Raw genomic sequence first — 18150 nt, 5'->3', positions numbered from 1 at the left:
TCCCCTCATCTCACAGACAAGATAAGGAAAACGACACCGGCTTCCCAAGGAATGACAGCGCCCAATGGGCACGAAGAGGGACCGGTCAAGGAGACTAGCTCCCTCACCAATAGTTGGTAAATCAAACACGTCGAGTCTCCCAGCACTCTGTAACTGGCGGTCGACGCGGGGTATCAAAAGGTGCGGTATATGTAGTCGAGAAAAGAAATCCTAGCAATGAACTTGGAATGCGCCGTAGTCATCAAGGTCGTGTCATACATCAAGAGCAAGTCCGTTCCCGGTACCGTCCATGTGATAAGCTGTTATAAGAGTGTTGCATCGTCATAAGAAGAGTCTTCGCTGATTTTATTGTTTTCCTCTTTTTTGTCGATTTTTCGTTGTTGATGAGAATAGTGATAAGGAAAAGTGAAACGAGTGACTTAGGTTAGTTGAGACAGCAAGGAAACAAAAGGAGTGAAAGGTGTCGTCTGGTCGACATTTGTTATGTTGCGAGACTCTTCTTCTGAACGATCAAAATTAGTTTAGCTTTCACATGGCTGGTAGGACGTGACTTCGTCGCCTCTCTGAGCTCCCTGTGGCATCAACAGATGGCCGAGGAGTGATATCGAGTAGTTTAGCACTTCCAGCGCTAAAATTGCGAACGTGACCTTTGCCTAAGTTGACGCTTCTAGCGCTCTGAACGTTGACGAGCTCTTGCGATGGAGATACGGGTGATGTTGGGCTCTCTTCATCCTCAGATTCAAGCTCCAGGAGTCCCTCGTGGCTCTTCATGGTGAATCTGTGCACAACTTGGGGCTGAGAACCAACTGCGCCCCATTTCATCTCTCCATTGTTAGCAAACTCTTCTTCGTCGCTGCTGGGACGTCCTTCGCCGGAACGACGACCCATGAACTCAGGATTCGAGTTTCTTCGGGGAGTGAGCTTTGTTAAATATTCATCCTCGACAATCTCCAAGTCTTCTTCTGTGCTGTTCGTCGGGGAATCCGTGTGGGCGTCGTTTTTCTCACGCTGATTAGCCCTTCGAATGCTATCTCGTATGGCAGCTCTACGGCCGCTGGCATTACCGGAAAGCCAGGAACCTTCTGAGTCAATCGAGGCGAGTGACATGGACATGCCAGCTTCTGGGGATGGTGAAACAAATGCTCGCTCCACTGTCGACGGCGTACGGCGCATGGCCTCGGCGGATCGGTGGCCGGATGTTGGTGTGTCATAGCACACGCCTAAGGACCTCAACTCCTCCATCTCACGAATCTTTTGTTCGGTGAGGATGGGCATGGGGGGCTCCACTTCGGGCGACTGAACGCGTGAAGCGGGCGGTGAGAGAGGTAACTCAGGTAAGTCTTCCCGGAAGCGAGAACGCGTCCTCTTTGGGGCGCCAATGCTTGGTTTACGGGATAGATAGTTACCGCTTGAAGAGTTGGGCGAGTCCTCACCCTCGAGCTTAGCGAGGGCGTAGGCTTGCGCCTGTGCTCTTGACTGAGCTGCGGCTGCCTGCATCTCCTCCCTGGAGGTATTGGCAAAGGATGATGGTCCTTGATGTCGTTGCCGTTTGCTTCCAATTCTCAGGAATGCTTTAATAGAAGCAAACCCATTTTTGCTGCCATCAGAATCATGAGAGTTTTGTCTGGGCATATGAACATCCTCCTCGTTGATGGTCTCAGGTGGCGGAGAAACCATCCTGTCTCGGTCAGATCGAATCGTCGACCTGGATCGCGACTTAGCCGATCTCAAAAGATCAGAAAACCTTGTTCCAGGAGAAACGCTTCCCATGTCTTCAGAGGGCTGACGCATCGATGAGGTGTCCTTTGTGATGACTTCTTCCATAGGTGTTGGCTGCTCGGAGGCGGCTGTGTCTGTGCGATGAAAGACCTCCTCAGGCTTCTTTGGAGCCTCGGCTTCCCTTTCGTCATCAGTAATATCCATGGGCTCTGGATCTTCAGGCTTGGTTTCAGTAACAACAGCGGAAGCAGGGTCGATCCCTAATCCTACGAGTTCACGGCCCATGACACCTCTCTCAAGATTCTCTGGCGGAGGAGTGCCTGTGTTCCTGGCCTGTATTTGCTCCGCCTGTTGCTTCTCTGCTCTTTGTGTGATCCGTCGCTCCATCCTTTGTCTCTCTTTCTGCTTCTTCAGCTCTCGTCGTCGATTATCTCTTTCCATGAGTTCCCTAAGATCGCGGGCGTCGAGGTCGTCAGCAAGGGAATCGATACGCCTGTGTGATCTCATCGTCTCTTCCGGAATTGGCTCCTGCTCGAGGAGCTTCCTCCTTAATGATCCAGATCTGTGAGGTGTAGGTACATGGGGAGTCGTCCATCGGGCGTTCGGGGTATAGCGAAGCGTAGGTCGAGGCGCAAGAGCAGCAAGAGCAGAGACTCTATACGAGCCAAACTCTGAATCAGACGAAAGACTAGAGTGTATTGAGCCGGGTACTGGAAGGGAAACGTCCGAGTTGCGACCGGCTCGATGCCTCCCAAACCCCCCGGTTTTTGATCTTTTGGAATCCTTTTTCATGGGCCGGCCTGAATTCCATTGTTCCGTAGCAGGCCGGACTGGAGCAAAACTACTCATTGCTTTAATCTCGGCCTCTCTGTTGCGTTCTTCTTTCCTCCTCTTACTTCTCTGTTTTCTTGTTGGTTGGTGGGTCGGACGAAGCGTGGGTGTGCGATCCCAAGGATCGGGACGTTCTTCAAGGTTACCAGTAGTTCTTGTTCGGCCTGTTCGCTCACGGACTGGCGAGCCAGCGCGGTGTCGGTCGGTACGAATGTCATCCTGGCGTCCCGGGGAGAAACTATAGGTTCGAGCAGCTCGCTGGAGCTTGGGTGGTTCGGTACGTCGTTTCTTCAAACCAAATTTGGGTCCCTCGTTATGAGGCAGCGGCGCGCCCTCTGCATCTGAGAAAGCAGCGCCGCTGCGGGAGCGCTTACGGCTACTCCGGCGCCGGAATGGCCAAAGGGCCATGGTTCCTAATTCGTCGCCAAACGCTGGAGCTAGTAATGAGCAACCAATATCGTCGCCGATGTACAGTCGAAATCGTCTAGATTATATCGGGTATGCGAGGGCATCGTGGAGTCGTCAAAACGTTCGTACCAAGCTGGTCATCAGGAGAAGCGAGTGTGAGCTGCAGGGTCGTGTCGAACGGCTCGCTGCGATGGTGGGCTCGATGGCCGCAACAAAACGATGTAGGATCGAAGAGGGCGCGTAGGTAAGTAAGTAAGTATTGGAAGACAAGTACAGCTGCTGCAGTGGCAATCGAAATAAGTGGTGATTGTGTATGGATGTGGATGTAAAAGAATGCAAGTACGCGAGCGAGGTCGTGGTTGTCGTAGGTGTTTCGTGCGTGGCGAAACGTGTGTGGTGGTAGAGTATCAAGGAAGCAGCAGGTGCTAGGTAATTAAGGTAAGTGCAAGGAACGGCAGGTGCTGGGTGTGCGGACTCCGGGGGGGGATCATGGGTGATGGAAAGAAAGACCAATTTTTCAGGGCACCGGGGGGCCGGCAGGACAGGGAAGGAAGGGAAGGAATGGGTCAATGGGACAAGCCAATGACTTGGAGGTAGCTTCCCAGTTGCGGCCAACGAGATGCTGCAGGTTGAGTGGGAAAATCGACGTCAGGCTTCGGCGGAAGCAGAGACAGACGGGGAAGGGCGGGAAAGGCCCACAGTCATTGAATTGTGCTTTGCTTTTGGTCTGGCTCTGGTCCCTTGCAAACTTGAAAGTCCTAACGGGAGTTAAGGGCTTCAGTGTGTACACGGTACGTACCTCCTTTTTTTTTAAAGCGTACCAGAAGGACATCAAAAGCCCCCAAATACCCCCTGGTCGACGTGGCAAGGGTCCCGTCCCTCTGGAGCCCTTTTCAACGGGGCCTTTTAGAGCAAGTGGAAGTGGATCACTGTAAAAAAGGTCTCATGAGGTAGCAGTACGAGAATCGTTAGTGGATGTAGGCACTCAATAAGCAATGCCCAGTACCAGTACTTGCTGGCGGGGACTTCCAGGGCGTCGAGGGGCACGCTTAGGCTGCTGATGAGGTGGCGCTCAACCCGCTGGAGGGGCCGCTGAGTTGATGCTGCTGGCGTTAGTTAAGTGCTGGAAGTTAGGCGGCGGGGCAGCCTCGTAATTGAACGGATACAGCAAAAAGCATCCGACAAGACCAGCTGGTCAACACCTCAATACTCGGTGAAACTTGAACTGGAGCAAGGGAACTCGGATAGAGCAAGCGAGAGGAAAAGTCGAGAGGTACATAAGGAACTGTACGATAAATACAGTATGGATATCAATGGATAAGCAGCAAACCGCTCCAAGTCCTCGTGTTCTAGTGGATAGCCCGGAGCAATGAATCGTGTTTAGCTATATGCAAGTCAAAGTGTTTTAAGCAGATGGTGGTCATCGATTGAACAAGAGGGCAGCAATGAGATGTCAAGCTGACTCGTCTAAACTGAGAGGGGCAGAAGATCTAGCTAGGAAAGCTACGGTTATTGGTGACTGATCAGGTTTGTTTGTTTTCATGTGGAAGGACCTAAGCAAAGCATCACCAGAGTGAATTGCCAATGGCATGAAGATGATGTAAAAGGCGGGGAGCAATAGCAGGTACGATTCATGGCAAGAGGGAGCCAACTTTAGGACTCATCTCTCTAGAGCATCTACAGATACTAGAGCAGCTGATAATAACTAGGTACTGATTCATGGCAAATTCTTTGGCAATGCCCGAATTGTGCTCTCTCATTCCTATACAATTATGCTCCAAATTCTTTTCATCACTCCCCCTGTCGGTACTTGTGTTCCAAGCAGAGGCTGGGCGGCCTTGGCAGTCGACTAACACTCAGCAGCCGCTAGATTAACTCTGAAAGGAGTAGCGGATGCTATTTTGGCCGCTTTTGAAGGAATTGCATGAAACAAACAGCATGGACGACAGTGTCTTTGTGTCACGAGCTCAATATGTTGTTCGTGTCTACGTCGTCCCTCAAGGATTACAAGATACTGACAAAAGAACAGAATTCCATTTGAGCTTTGATACTTGGCAATCATCACAGCTGAAGATGGAGCAAGATGGGCCCTCCGGATCTTCACTCCGCTAGGAGCCGTCGATGATCGTCGGTATAGCTCCGTGTATGTCCTCTCCTCGCATTGGCGTTGGCATTGGCTTTGACGTTTGAAGTCGAATCTCATCTTACCTCAGGGCACCTCAACCAATGCATGAGGTCAAGTTCGTGCCCTTCTGCAGTGGTCACTTCTTTAGATTGGCCAATCTCAGTAACGAGAGGGTGTGTATAACCACGAGTTGATGGCTTTGCCGTTCCTCCAACTCCATAATTCAGTATGCCACGGGAACACTTTCTCGGTGCTCAGCTCCTCTTTCGTCTGTGATCTTCTGCAACGCGACTGTTCGCCACACTTGCGGTTGCCGTTGCAGCCACAAATTGACTTGGTTCAGCTTTGGAAAGTTCCCTCCCATTGACAAGATCGAGTCAAACGCCTTTTCCGTCTTCTCGCGGGAATATCGTTCAATAGTAGCCATGGAGCCAAGCACCCATCGGCACATGTCAGAAATTCTCTTTCTCGTTGCTTATTCTCTTCGGCTTCTTTCTCCTCCCGCGGCCGTAATGAATCGCGATAGGTGGTCTCGTGGCTCACGACACCCGCCACACGATTGAGTGCAGTACTATCGACAGACATTAGGTTGGACGCTAGTTCGACCCAGGGGACATCGTCTCGCCCTGTCCGAAGATCTCGTTCGCCGCCATGCGATCGAGGCTGTCACGCCAAAATCCCCCGTCCCTTGCTATTAGGTGACTACTGCAGCTGTTCAGTCATGTCTCACAACCGTCCGGCGCATACAGATAGTCTGGAGAGAAGACAGTGCTTGCGCCCTCCCTCTTCTGCCCCTTTAGTTTGAGCGCTTGACTTTGACAAAGCAATGTTGCGAAACTACCTTAGTACAGTCCAGTGCTGTAGCTGCCAATTAATTTGCTGTGCATAGCACGTTGCAGAAGTTGGGTTGGCAGACGACATCAAGTATCCTGTACCTGAGCCTTTTTGCCAAGCCTCTCTCGTCCGTTTTCCAGGTACCGATACCTATGTACCTCGCATCAGGACCCATGCGACTTGCGCCTGTCTACGCCGTCCCTGCGTGTTTCTTCGTATTTTCTTTGCAAAGTACGAAGTCACTCTCTTGGACCCCCGACACTTAACTTCTCGTTACCTTCTGGGCCTTCGTATCTGCCAGCCGATGCTTAGAAAGTGCTGACTGAATCTTAGTGCCTTGCTTGTTGTCAGCCGTTGGATCTTGTACGGGGCTTTTGGAATGTGATGATCGATACATCCCCTGTCTATCACTAAGAGCTTTTGACGAAGCTACAAGGCTAGCAAGTAGTTAGGATAGCCGTAAAGGCCTGATCTTTTTTACAAGGTGACGGGGGTAGCAATTACGGTCAGTTACCGTATTTTGGTCTATGGCCAGTCCTTCTGCTTCTTCTTTCTTCAATCTTTGAGTCCCCAGAGGCACTGTTTACAATCCTGGGCTTCCATCAGGAACATGGCATGCATGGGTAGGGTTATTTCCGAACCAAGTTTTCGTCTCCTCCTAACGTCGATCCAACCTCGACATGGAAATGAGCGTCATCATTACACGAGCTATTCAGGCTCAACCATTACCGAATTGAAGCTCTATGTCGATCAACTGCATTTCAGGATTTTCTTTCCATCACACAGGTCAGGCCGGCTCAGCTTAGCCTTCATGAGAGTTGAAGTTACATCTTCGACGTCACAAAATCAACTTGTCATACATCGCCGTGGCATGGTCGGCAAGTTTGTCCAGTCTATCGCGGAACATGCCTTGCTACGTATATACTGTGCTCTAGCACTCCCGCAGCACGACCGTTGCAACGTGGAGCTTGGGCCTGATGAACGTTGCGAATCAGGGACCAGAGGGTTCTTTTTTACTTCACCCGAACTTCAGATTGGCCAATGAAATTACAGTTGGGTCAGTGATCCTGAATCGTGTGGCATCTCTGCATCCTAACGGCTGAGAAACCTCAAGAAGATCCCAGAGAGATCGTCTTTCAAGCTCGTGACATCCCAACAGTCCCATCTTGCAATGCAGCAGAGGGTGGGATCCTTGTCTAACAATGATGAATCTTAGCGCTCCCGGCGCCCGCCACGGAAACAAAGGGCGGCCCATCCCTCCGTAACCTTAGCAATTTACTTGGGGTTTCCTTGTCCAAGAAAGTTTTCCGCAAGGCACCATGCATGGCTTGACATGCATGAAGCGGACTTCTGAAGGCTTCTTTTTGCTCATCGCCAATAGCCGTGAGATGTTTGTGTCACACAACAAGATATATGTCGCTTCCCGTTGCCTATTCCAATAGGTTTCTGGCCAATTTCCGAGCCAAGGCCTATTCGCGGTCCATGCCAGCGAGTCAATGAGTCCTTGAATCAGTAAACGGGGTTGACCTCTTCGGCAGAAGCGAAGGTTATGGTTTGCTCCTTTGTCAGAGTCGATCGGAGCAGAGCTACCCAGCGTTTCGATGCCCCTGAGCCCTTGTTTCATTGGGGAGTATTGGTTCTGGGGACTAGGCTTCCAGCCAATCGATCTCATGTTTCAATAACGTAGAGCTTTTGCTTTTTTACTCAGACTTCTGATCTTCTTTCCCCCCTGGACAAGCAGACAGGCTAGAGTAAGAGGATGGTGGTTTCGTTTCAGGGGCGCCACTTTGATTGATCAAAAAGCAATGAAACGTTCTGGGGCTGGCTCGGGCGTGCTGGCGTACCGCCACGTGGATGAGATATTGTACGCAGAAGTTGTGGTTGGAACTGACAACGTGGGACGAAGAGTTCTGAGAAACTGGCTTGCAAACACATTCCCTTGGAAGAGTTTGACCAACAGCCTGAGTCGGGTTCCTTTCACTGAGTCACCGTATGAGGTAATATCAACTATACTGAGCGACTATTCACTGCGTGCCGCAGAGACTAGATGTCACGGCAATTTTCTTCACTGTGCTTGCATCTGCTGCGGTACCAAGCCACGCGAGTTGAGTGATTATTTCACAGGTTGCAAATGCACAAAGACGAGTTGACGGCTGCAAGTGAGACGAACAAGTGCAGAATAGTCAAGGATCACCGGTCGATGCTCGCCAATGATATGTTAGTGACCATCTGGACTATATTTAGTGATACAAGCGAACGTCACTGATATGTGGAACATGTCAGTGCTTCTTCCGGCAGCATTCTCTAGGCTTCGACAGTATTATTTTAAGATCAGATAGTGGCTTGAAGCTCAGAGTTAGTCCGAGTACCAGAACTTTTTGAAAGTCAAGATGGCCTTCATTGAGTGGTCCCTGAGTTATCTCTTTCATCGATATATCAAACGAGATCAGTCGCAGGATTTAAAGATAAACTCTTTAAATACCAGAGACGAAATTAAACTTGACCAATAATAAATACATCGTTTATCGAAGACATCTATCGTATTTGTCTGAGGCCACTGTTTAAGATCTGCACAAATATCCGTTGATTGAAACATTACTTACACAACTAAGAGTTGGGCTGCGATATATCGTCACGTGATGTACCTTCTCCATGTTTCCACGGCAACACGTATATGGTGTTTATCATTTTCAGTAATCGCGACAAACTAATTAAGCCAAGCGCCGCCAAAGAAGAGAATACGATTTTGACCAGATAAAACACAACCGCGACCATGGCGTACAATCCGCGAATGAGCATTATTCCAACCTCGCAGCAGCAATCGCGCACTCGAAAGAAGGAGGAAGAGGCTGATGCTTTTATGCGTCTCCCTGACCGCGAAATCGTTGGCTGCATCACCGACATCGGCATCAACTTCACCGTCGCGGACCTTCAAAAGCCAAATGCAGCACATGTTCAGCAAATCTTCGAATGGTTCGCCGAACTCCTTCTCAATGCGACGCGTGAGACTGTTGAGCCGGCCATGCGAGCTGCCGCCGAGGATATTGTTGGAGAATACTCGGATGTCATTCCTCCGGACACTCGCAACCTGATGGGCTTTTATGTGTCACTGCGCAGGCTATTGTTTGAGTGCGGCATCACCGATTTCAGCTTTAATGACTTGTATAAGCCGACATATGACCGCCTCGTTAAGATTTTCAGTTACCTAATCAACTTTGTTCGATTCCGCGAGTCACAAACGGCTGTTATCGACCAGTACTATAACAAGGCAGAGTCGACAAAGACACGCATTGAGACGCTCTATGCCGAGAACCAGGAGAATGAGGGTCGTCTGGAAGATATGAAACACAACCGCAATGCCATGGAGGCGCAAGTCCGAGAAAAGACGATGAGGAACGAAGAGCTCAAGAAGAGACTGCTAGAGCTTCGACGGAACCAGGAAAGGGTTGCTGCGCGACTCGAAGAGGCCAAGCAAAAGAAGGGCGAGCTCACTGCAGTGTTGGAACAAAAGACCCACGAAAAGGTTACGTTGAAACAGGAAAGCACAAAGCTGCGACCTTATGTGCTCCAGAGCGCCTCAGATCTTCAGGAGAACTTGGCCGAGCTGCGTGAAATTCTCAACAACGATAAATCACACATCGACGCATTGGACCGAAGAGCACGAGCCCTACAGACCTCCACGGATTCATTCTCGGTCGTGTCAACGGATGTTGCATCATGCATAAAGATCCTCGATGAGATTGCTGCAGAGCTGGCCAAGGAGGAGGAAGAACTGGCACGTAATGCAAAGCAACGTGATGCTCTTTCAGAGCGCGGAAACAACGCGCGTGAAGTCGAGCGCACCGAGACTATGCTGAAACGCCAGTTGAACAAATGGATGGAGAGAACAGAGAAGCTCCGTGAGCAGAGCAACCAGAAGGCGAGGGAGGCAAAGGAGAAGATGCATGAGCTCCGGGCAGTGCACAAGCAGCTCACTGAGGAGCAGACTGAGAAGGGCAAGGAGATGGAGGTTCGACGTGTCAGAATCGAGCAGACTGAGAAGAAGGTAAGTCCTCCTGCGACGTTCTTTATGACTGGCAAATTACTAACAGATGCATAGATGCTTGACTTGAAGGAGAATATCGAGAATGAAGTTCACAGCGCGCATGAAGAGTACCGCAAGATGGAGGCACACATCAAGCTGTACATTGCTGAGATGGAGCAGGCTATTGCTTAACTGTATCTTGCGGTGGTTTCTGTGTTTTTGTCATGCTTTATGTTATGGTTGGCGGCAATATTTGGGATACCTTAGATACCATGGGTTGGCGTTGAAGGCTGTAATGATGATATGTTAATGTTGACGCCTAGTATGTCTGCTTTGATCATGGTAAGAACGACGTGATATTCGTTGACTACTGAATACATTGTCTGAGTATATTGTACACTTGACGTTATGGAAAAAAGTTCCTCATAGTAGAGCACCAACCAATTCAACCTTCTTGTTCACGAGTATCAAATTCGAACCATCGACTTAAGACTTGCTTAACACTGACAGTCCGTCCACTCCATGATCCATCGTCTCTTCTCGTTGTGCCATTCAACAGAGGTATCATCTCTCCTCCCATTCGATCCAGAGTATCATGCCCTCCTATCCCTTTTGGCTCAATGATGGCAGCTCTGAACTCATTTCGTGAGGCGGCATCGACTAGGAGCGCAGCTGAGTTGCTTATGCCTTGCGCAGACCATTCACTTGCGTCCCTGTGAAGAGCTAGAAGACCGTAGACCAGAAGTAGAGGTGGTCGAGAAGTAGGCGTATAGTTTGGTGGTGCTGGTATGACTGAATCTTTTGGCGTAAAGACGGAGAGAAAGGCGCGTAGATGTGTGACAGTTGGTGCAAATAGAAATCTAATGTGGCGAGATATGGCTATTTGGAAGAGAGGTGCTTTTATAAGATGATGAGAAGGTTGTGTTTCTGAGTTTCCTGGGTCTTCCTGTTGTAGTTGTTCCTCTTGAAGAGTGAGATGGTGTGTTATGTCCTCGATGAGTGAGCTCTGAAACTCTTCTTTTGACGAGCCAACTATTATTGTCGAAGGATATCTGTGGTAAGATATGATATACGATAGAAGCTCCGAAGGAGTTTGTGGTGAGACGACGATGGGTTGAGACGATGCCATAGTTGTGATGTTGCCATTGAGTTTATCCAGGGTAGCTCACGTCTAGAAGGTTAAGAGAAGAGAGTTGTGAGTTTTGAGCTTGATATCGCATATTCAAAGCTTAATGATATATTTCGTGAAATGACTGTCATATTGACACTTTATCAAGCTTGAATATTGCTCTTATCCTTCAGATCAATATGTTAATATGAAAATGAAGTTGTAATGTCTAAGGTAGGTATCGAGTTGAGCTCCCCACTAGTGGTCACGCCCCTCCACCTCCACAGTCCGCGGCAACCATCACTCAACGTCATCTCAAACACCTACACTAAGCCCCCCCTCAAAAGCTCTCCCTCCTCTCAACGCGGCGTAAGCTCGAAAGCTCACTCACGCAATGGAGTCAATAGCGAGGATCTCGAGTCTCATGGAGACCGGTACGTCTCTTTACTGACCGCTTCATCTGTCGCTAAACTGACTGATCATCCAGCGAGGGAGCTCACCCTCGATGCTGCCCAGGCGACGCGCGGTGCGCGCACGAGTTCAAGACCTTTGGATCGAAACCAGATGAGGAAGTTATTGGATAGTAGGAACGAGCGCGAGGTTCTTGAAGGTCTACGGCGTGTTATGGCGGTGCGTGGTGTTGTTCTCTTGACTGTGTATCTTGGCGCTAATAGTGATGAGGCAGATGATGTACCGAAACCACAAGACTCTACCGTTCTTCTCTTCTGTCGTCAAGAATGTCGCCTCGCCGAATATCGAGATCAAGAAGCTTGTCTACATATACCTCATCCACCATGCCGAACAGGAGCCCGATCTCGCACTCCTCTCCATCAACACTATTCAAAAATCCCTATCCGATCAGAATCCCCAAGTCCGAGCCCTCGCCCTTAAGACCATGTCCGGAATTCGAGTCCCCGTCATCAGCCAGATTGTATCTCTCGCTATCAAGAAGGGTGTCGCCGACATGAGCCCCTACGTGCGGAAAGCAGCTGCCCTTGCGATTCCGAAATGCCATCGATTAGACCCGAGTCAAGCGCCGCAGTTGATCGACTACTTATCGACTTTGCTGGGTGATAAGCAATACTATGTTGCTGGAGCTGCCGTATCAGCTTTTCTCGAGATTTGCCCCGACCGAATAGACCTTATTCATAAGCATTATCGCACGCTGATCAAGCAAGTGGTGGACATGGACGAATGGAGTCAACTGGCTACACTACGACTGATGATGTATTATGCGCGAAAGTGTTTCCCTCGAAAGACAGAGTCGCCAGACGCATCTAGCGAGAATTCCCGGGATCAGCAAGTGGACGACTTCTACGGTGAATCGCGACAAGGTAGTCGAAGTCAGGGGTCTTCAGTGCTTGACCCAGATCTGACATTGCTGCTAAATGGCATCAGACCTTTATTGCAGAGCAGGAATGCTGGTGTTGTTGTGGCTGTCACTAGGTGTTACGTCGACATTGGAACGCCAGAGTACGTAAAGCAGGCTATTGGTCCCTTGATCGCCTTGCTTCGTGGAGCTCAAGATATCCAGGAGACTGCTCTGTTCAATATCGTCTCGGTGTGTCTTCTTCGGCCCACCGATTTCGTCAAATATGCGAGCCATTTCCTGGTTCGAGCCACTGATACTGCCCCTGTATGGGAGTTGAAGTTGGAGATATTGACAATTATCTTCCCTCACAGCCCACCACATGTTAAAAGTCTTATTCTGAAGGAGCTCGAGCACTTCTCGCAAGGAACAAACAAAGCATTGGTTCGCGAGGCGGTGCGTGCTATTGGCCGCTGCGCCCAGACTGATACCTCTGCAGCTCCTCGATGCTTGAAGTTGCTCCTGGGTCAAATTACTAGCTTGGATGGTACCCTTGCTGCCGAGTCACTGACAGTCATTCGTCACCTGATACAACAGGATGTCCAGGGACATGTTGGAACGGTTGTTCGTCTAGCGAAGAACCTCGACTCTGCAACTGACCCCCAGGCTCGTGCTACAATCATCTGGCTTGTGGGCGAATTCTCGGGTCTGAATGGAGAGGACAACATTGCGCCAGATGTTCTTCGCATTTTACTTAAGGAGTTTTCTAATGAATCGCCAGTTGCTAAGCAACAGATTCTGCTCTTGGCGGCCAAGGTTTACCTCCACCACCTCAACCGCAAGAGTGAAGCTGAAAAGGAGAAGGAGGCTGAGGAGGACCCGCCCATGGATACAGATACTCATCCTATTGTGAGGTTATGGGAGTACGTCCTGCTACTTGTGAGATATGACACATCATTCGATCTTCGTGATCGCGCGAGAATGTATCGATCACTTCTTGCAGTTCCCCAGCTGGCGACATTGATGCTCCTTGCTGAGAAGCCCGCACCACAGGCCCCAAGTCCATCAGAATCTCGAAAAGGATTCCTATTGGGGTCTTCCACATTGGTGCTTGCAGGTGGCGGTGGTATTCATGGTCTTCGGGGCTATGAACCCTTACCTGACTGGGTCGAGGAAGGAAAACAACCTGATCGCCGACTTCGAGAACCTGAAGGCAGTCAAAGTTCTAGGTACGACGTCGAAAGAAGTACACTACCTGCTAGTGAGAGACTCGACGAGGCAGCCAAGACAGTCATGCCTAGCAAGTCAAACGGCACAGGGACAGTCACGGGTGAAGCAGTGGGTGCTAAGACTTTGGATGACTGGCTTGCAGAAGAAGAGCAAGAAAGCGAGGAGACTGAAGAAGAGACTGAAGAGGAATCATCAGAGGAAGAAGAAGACGATGACGAGGATGATGATGATGACGAGGAAGAAGAGACGGACAGCGACGACGATGGGGAAGCCGATAGACTGGTCAAATCCTAATATCGATAGAAAGCATTATCAAGACACGCTCAACTTGGACTCATCCGAGTCTACAAGATCTGATCTAATATCGTTCCAACACCTCGCGCCCTAGTTCAAACAAGACCAAACAGCAAATACCCCTTCCTATAACTTATCATAATCTATTCCATATCCCTCTAAGCAGTCTGGGAGTTTTCAACTTTTTGTTCCTCGCTGGAAGACTCGGCAGGTGTCTCGGCCTCAGTCTTCTTGGTGCGCTGCATAGTGACAGCCATCTGAGGGAAGAAAATTCCAGGATGGAAGGCCGTCAATAGGAAACCAGTGACGAGAACAAGAGAACTATCAAGGACGAGGAAGCTAGGCTCATCCTGCATGATATGGTTACCCCAACCACCAGCCATTTCGGCAATTCTATAATTTCTCGCGTCAGCTGATGTAAGAAGATAGGGTAAAGAAGGATTTGCACTGACCGGTAAATGCAACGAGTGAGAATGGCGAAATAGGCGCCTGAAACAGCAAAGCCAAACATGCGGAACTTCTTATCCTGCCAGACTCGCAGCGACTCATGGGCAGCCTCTGAACTATGGAGGTACTTCTTCACGCGCAAGTAGTAATCAGTGCCCATAGCTCCAAAAGCGAGGAGCACGATGACTTGGAGGACAACACCGGCAATGATGGTCCTGTTACCGTTTCTAGCGAGCTCGGGCTGGTTGCGCTTGGCTGCTGCTGCGACACCGCCGCCGATGGCTTGGATGATGAGACATGAGAGATCGGCGGGGAGGAAGATTCTCGGATACCATCGAGGATGAATTCGTGAGAGATCTGGGCTGAGTGCGAGGGCGACGTGTTTGAGGGTGAGGTAGATGGCGGCACAGATGAAGGTCGGGGCGATGATGATACAGCAGATTTGGGTCTGGAAGGCTGATGAGTTCCATGGGTTTGGGTCCATTTGAATACGGCCGATATATCCTGTATCTGTTAGTATTTCATCGTCCTTTTTCTTCCTTTTGACGAGTTGTGTTGAGTTGGTAGAACATACCAATAGTCTCAAGCAGTAAACCAGCTCCCAGCGTCGCAGCATATGTCCATGTCTTTTTCCAAACACCCAACCCTACAGAGGACAGGAATAGAATCGCGAAACAAACAGTAAAGAAGATACTGGATCCTTTGTTGGGAACATAACCGAGGACAGTTGCGCTGACGGGACAGAGGGCGGTGATATCGGTGCAGTCGTCGAAACTCGCCGGTCGACGAGCGTATAATTCGTACATTTTGAAGCTATCTCAGCGTCGTACTCGATATGTAAGGGTGGGAAAATGTCAAGTAAGTAAAGAGAGAGCGGTGATTGTCACTGGTATTCGCCTCTTGGTCTGTGTATGATGACTTATGGATTCGTTTCAAACGTCCCGCTTGTATGAAAGGATCCTTGTTTCATGAAGAAACACAAAAGAAGATGAAAAGAGAAGAAGAAGAGAGGAAGAAAAGAGTGAGGAAGGTGTAAAGATAGGCCGAGTATGATTACGGTCCACGCATACAAGATCCATCGTTGCTGACTCGATCCATTCATTTTTCATTACAACCCAATTCCTCCGGATTTTACGGGACCAACACCCGGACTTCGGGACATTACCATACCTGAGAGCACTGAAAAAGGACAGAGAAAGTGGTTAATTCATAGGTTAAATTCAAGTGACTAGATCATTAGCAGTTTATGATGCGAATGCCAAGGCCCGGTTATGTCTATTCCCGGGTGCAGATCCGCTAATTTCAACGTTGAAAATGCTTGTTTAGCTCGCGTTTCTCGCTTTTCTCGCGTCGACTTCGGGTTCTGCAGCTCGCTTACAGGGCATTTCCACTTCTGGAACATGTCCGTGTTGGTTTATGGAGGTGTATTACACTTGGCGGCCGACCCTTTTACTGTACACAAGAAAGATAAGATCCGTAGCGTCGGGTTGAACCTGATCCGTTTTTTTATTGTTGTGGGACTTCGGATCGTTTTATGCTACCGATCCGTTTTTGAAGGTGTAGTTAATGTTTCATGATGGGATCTAGATCTGATGATACCTTACAAGCTTTATCTCTACTGTAACACTGCGCCCTTTTAGTGAGTATCACATGTCACAAGTCGCAGTATTGCCGATGTATTCTTTCTCGTTCTATACTTTTATTTACATCATGGTCGAGTTGACAACAGCAGCTTATACGAGCCATGCATCATTACATCACCCCTTTCCTCTAGTCTCACCGTTTATGACTGCTCCTCCTTACCACCCAAATATCGGTACACAACAGAAAAGTCCCTTCCCTTACACTTCTCCTCCTTTTCAGCAGCTTCATACACTGCAAACGCTGTCTTGGCCAACTCCATTCTCGCACCGGCCTCCTCAGCAGCCACCATAGCCAGTCTCAGATCCTTCTTCATCAGAGAAATACCGAATCCTCCTCGGTAATCCCTGTTGGCTGGTGCTGTCTCTACAACACCAGCAACGGGGTTGTTGACCTCGCTAGGCCAGCATCTTCCGGTGCTCACATTGATAACACCCGCTAGCTTCTTAGGATCCAGACCCCATTGCATACCCAAGTTCATGGCTTCTGCGGTAGCGATGTTGTTCAGAGCCAGGAGGTAGTTGTTGGCCAACTTGGCTGATAGACCTGCACCTTGGTCACCGCAGTGAAGGACTTTCTTTCCCATAAGGAGAAGGACGGGCTCGAGACGGGGAATGAGATTAGGTGAAGCACCGAGCATAAAGGTGAGTGTTCCAGCAGTTGCGCCTACAACACCTCCAGACATGGGCGCATCAACAAATGTGCCTTGCCCAGCAGAAGATACAGTCTTGGCGACCTGGCGGGATGTCGAAGGGTCAATGGTTGAACAGTCGATGAAGACACGGTCCTTTTTAGGGAGAGATGAGGTGATGATGGATTCATATACACCCTTGACGTGCTGAGGCTCTGGAAGGACAGTGATGATTGTGTCCTAGAATTGTGAGTAAGACAGCTACAAACATGGTGAGTGAGATGACCTACAGCATCTTTGGAGGCATCAAATGCACTAGCTGCCAATTCAACTTGAGCTCCTGTTGAAGCTGCCTTCATCTCGGTTTCTAGGCCCTTCATAGATTCAGGGTTGATATCAAAGATGGACACCTTGTCTGAGGGTTTCAACTTTGACTGGAGGTTCTTTGCCATTTGATAGCCCTATTCTCTGTGTAAGTATTGACAACTCTTCTCTGACAAGAGATCTGTACCATTTGTCCAAGACCGATGAAGCCGTAATTGTCTAGTCGTCGTGCCGAACTGGCAAAGCCTCGACGAAGCATCAAGCTTCCCAGGCGCGTTGAAGGTCTCATGATAGCTGATTATAAGACGATGGATAGTTCATGTATCCCTGACAAGATCACAACCAATGTCTGGTCTGGAACAAGATTTATATAAGATCAAATAACAAACTGAATAAGTTATAAGACAAAAGCCTTGGATCTCACTGAAGGTTGGCGTGTGGGGGAATGGTTACCCGAATGACAGCCGGCCATTGCCGTACTTAGCCAGACCTACCGAGTTTATCTACGCGGGGAGTCTCTCCCTATGACACGACACGATGACCAAGTTGGAGATGGTTAAAAAGGCGGAGGGAGGATGCGGGGAAGCCTTAGCAGGCACCTGAGCTGCGGGGGATGCTCAGGGAGTAAAGACACTAAAATCTGGGGCAAACTCACTACAAGTTCATCATAGGGGTCCAATCTTTCACACTTGCTTCACTCAGACACGATATATCATATTAATTTTCATTTTATTTTACTCAGCGTTTTCATGCGTAGTCCTATAGAGTCGACACAGTCAACTCTGCTGTCCTCTCTCATATGGACGTCCCTCACCGTGTCCATCCCCATCTCTGTCGTTTCAAAATCCCCATCCAAACAAACAGAACCAATCAAGCAAAAGACCCAGTTTCTACCAACTCATCTAGTATTGGTGTCTCCCAGGTCAAAGGGGTATGTACAAGGGGGGGAAGTAAGTTTTTGGTGATAAAAGTTGATAAAAAAGAGGAAAGGTTAAGGTAGGTATGGTATGGTATGGTATAGTGATGTGGTATAGTAAGTAGTAGTAGTAGTAGTAAAGACATCGAAAGGGCGCCGTCTCAACAAGATGCCACTCTCGACATCTCATTACGACAACAGGGTGAGTGAGTATTGGGTAGTGATTCCGTTAAAACGAGACACAACGACAGAAAATGAAGAAACAACCAAAAAATACAATAGCCGCGCCGATCCAATCCAATCCGCCCG

The 18150-nt window shown here is 49.2% G+C and overlaps 6 protein-coding genes across 6 annotated transcripts; 2 read left to right on the top strand and 4 right to left on the bottom strand.

Annotated features, from left to right (window-relative positions):
• Positions 1–528: 528 nt before the first annotated feature.
• BKA55DRAFT_512830 (uncharacterized protein) lies at positions 529–2958 on the bottom strand (the record flags this gene model as incomplete). The annotated part of the gene is made up of 1 exon (XM_046187839.1): positions 529–2958. One exon carries the CDS (start codon positions 2956–2958, stop codon positions 529–531), a length of 2430 nt encoding a protein of 809 aa, XP_046048716.1.
• A 5732-nt stretch (positions 2959–8690) lies between these two features.
• On the top strand, positions 8691–10133 carry BKA55DRAFT_691029 (Nuf2 family-domain-containing protein; the record flags this gene model as incomplete). The annotated part of the gene is made up of 2 exons (XM_046199598.1): positions 8691–9962; positions 10017–10133. 2 exons carry the CDS (start codon positions 8691–8693, stop codon positions 10131–10133), a joined length of 1389 nt encoding a protein of 462 aa, XP_046048715.1.
• A 253-nt stretch (positions 10134–10386) lies between these two features.
• Positions 10387–11070, bottom strand: BKA55DRAFT_540335 (uncharacterized protein; the record flags this gene model as incomplete). The annotated part of the gene is made up of 1 exon (XM_046190251.1): positions 10387–11070. One exon carries the CDS (start codon positions 11068–11070, stop codon positions 10387–10389), a length of 684 nt encoding a protein of 227 aa, XP_046048714.1.
• Positions 11071–11443: 373 nt separating this feature from the next.
• Positions 11444–13882, top strand: BKA55DRAFT_513724 (adaptin N terminal region-domain-containing protein; the record flags this gene model as incomplete). The annotated part of the gene is made up of 3 exons (XM_046187923.1): positions 11444–11483; positions 11537–11679; positions 11735–13882. The coding sequence occupies 3 exons, from the start codon at positions 11444–11446 to the stop codon at positions 13880–13882; spliced, it is 2331 nt and encodes a 776-aa protein (XP_046048713.1).
• Positions 13883–14040: 158 nt separating this feature from the next.
• BKA55DRAFT_594766 (RTA1 like protein-domain-containing protein) lies at positions 14041–15135 on the bottom strand (the record flags this gene model as incomplete). The annotated part of the gene is made up of 3 exons (XM_046195710.1): positions 14041–14275; positions 14335–14833; positions 14904–15135. 3 exons carry the CDS (start codon positions 15133–15135, stop codon positions 14041–14043), a joined length of 966 nt encoding a protein of 321 aa, XP_046048712.1.
• Positions 15136–16112: 977 nt separating this feature from the next.
• On the bottom strand, positions 16113–17214 carry BKA55DRAFT_540332 (NAD binding domain of 6-phosphogluconate dehydrogenase-domain-containing protein; the record flags this gene model as incomplete). The annotated part of the gene is made up of 3 exons (XM_046190250.1): positions 16113–16841; positions 16892–17062; positions 17113–17214. The coding sequence occupies 3 exons, from the start codon at positions 17212–17214 to the stop codon at positions 16113–16115; spliced, it is 1002 nt and encodes a 333-aa protein (XP_046048711.1).
• Between the last annotated feature and the right edge of the window lie 936 nt (positions 17215–18150).

The sequence above is a fragment of the Fusarium redolens genome, assembly GCF_020744475.1.
Source record: "Fusarium redolens strain MPI-CAGE-AT-0023 chromosome Unknown BKA55scaffold_9, whole genome shotgun sequence".
Taxonomy (NCBI): Eukaryota; Fungi; Ascomycota; class Sordariomycetes; order Hypocreales; family Nectriaceae; genus Fusarium; species Fusarium redolens.
Note: the sequence above shows the minus strand (reverse complement) of the source record. Positions and strands in the feature narration are given on the sequence as shown.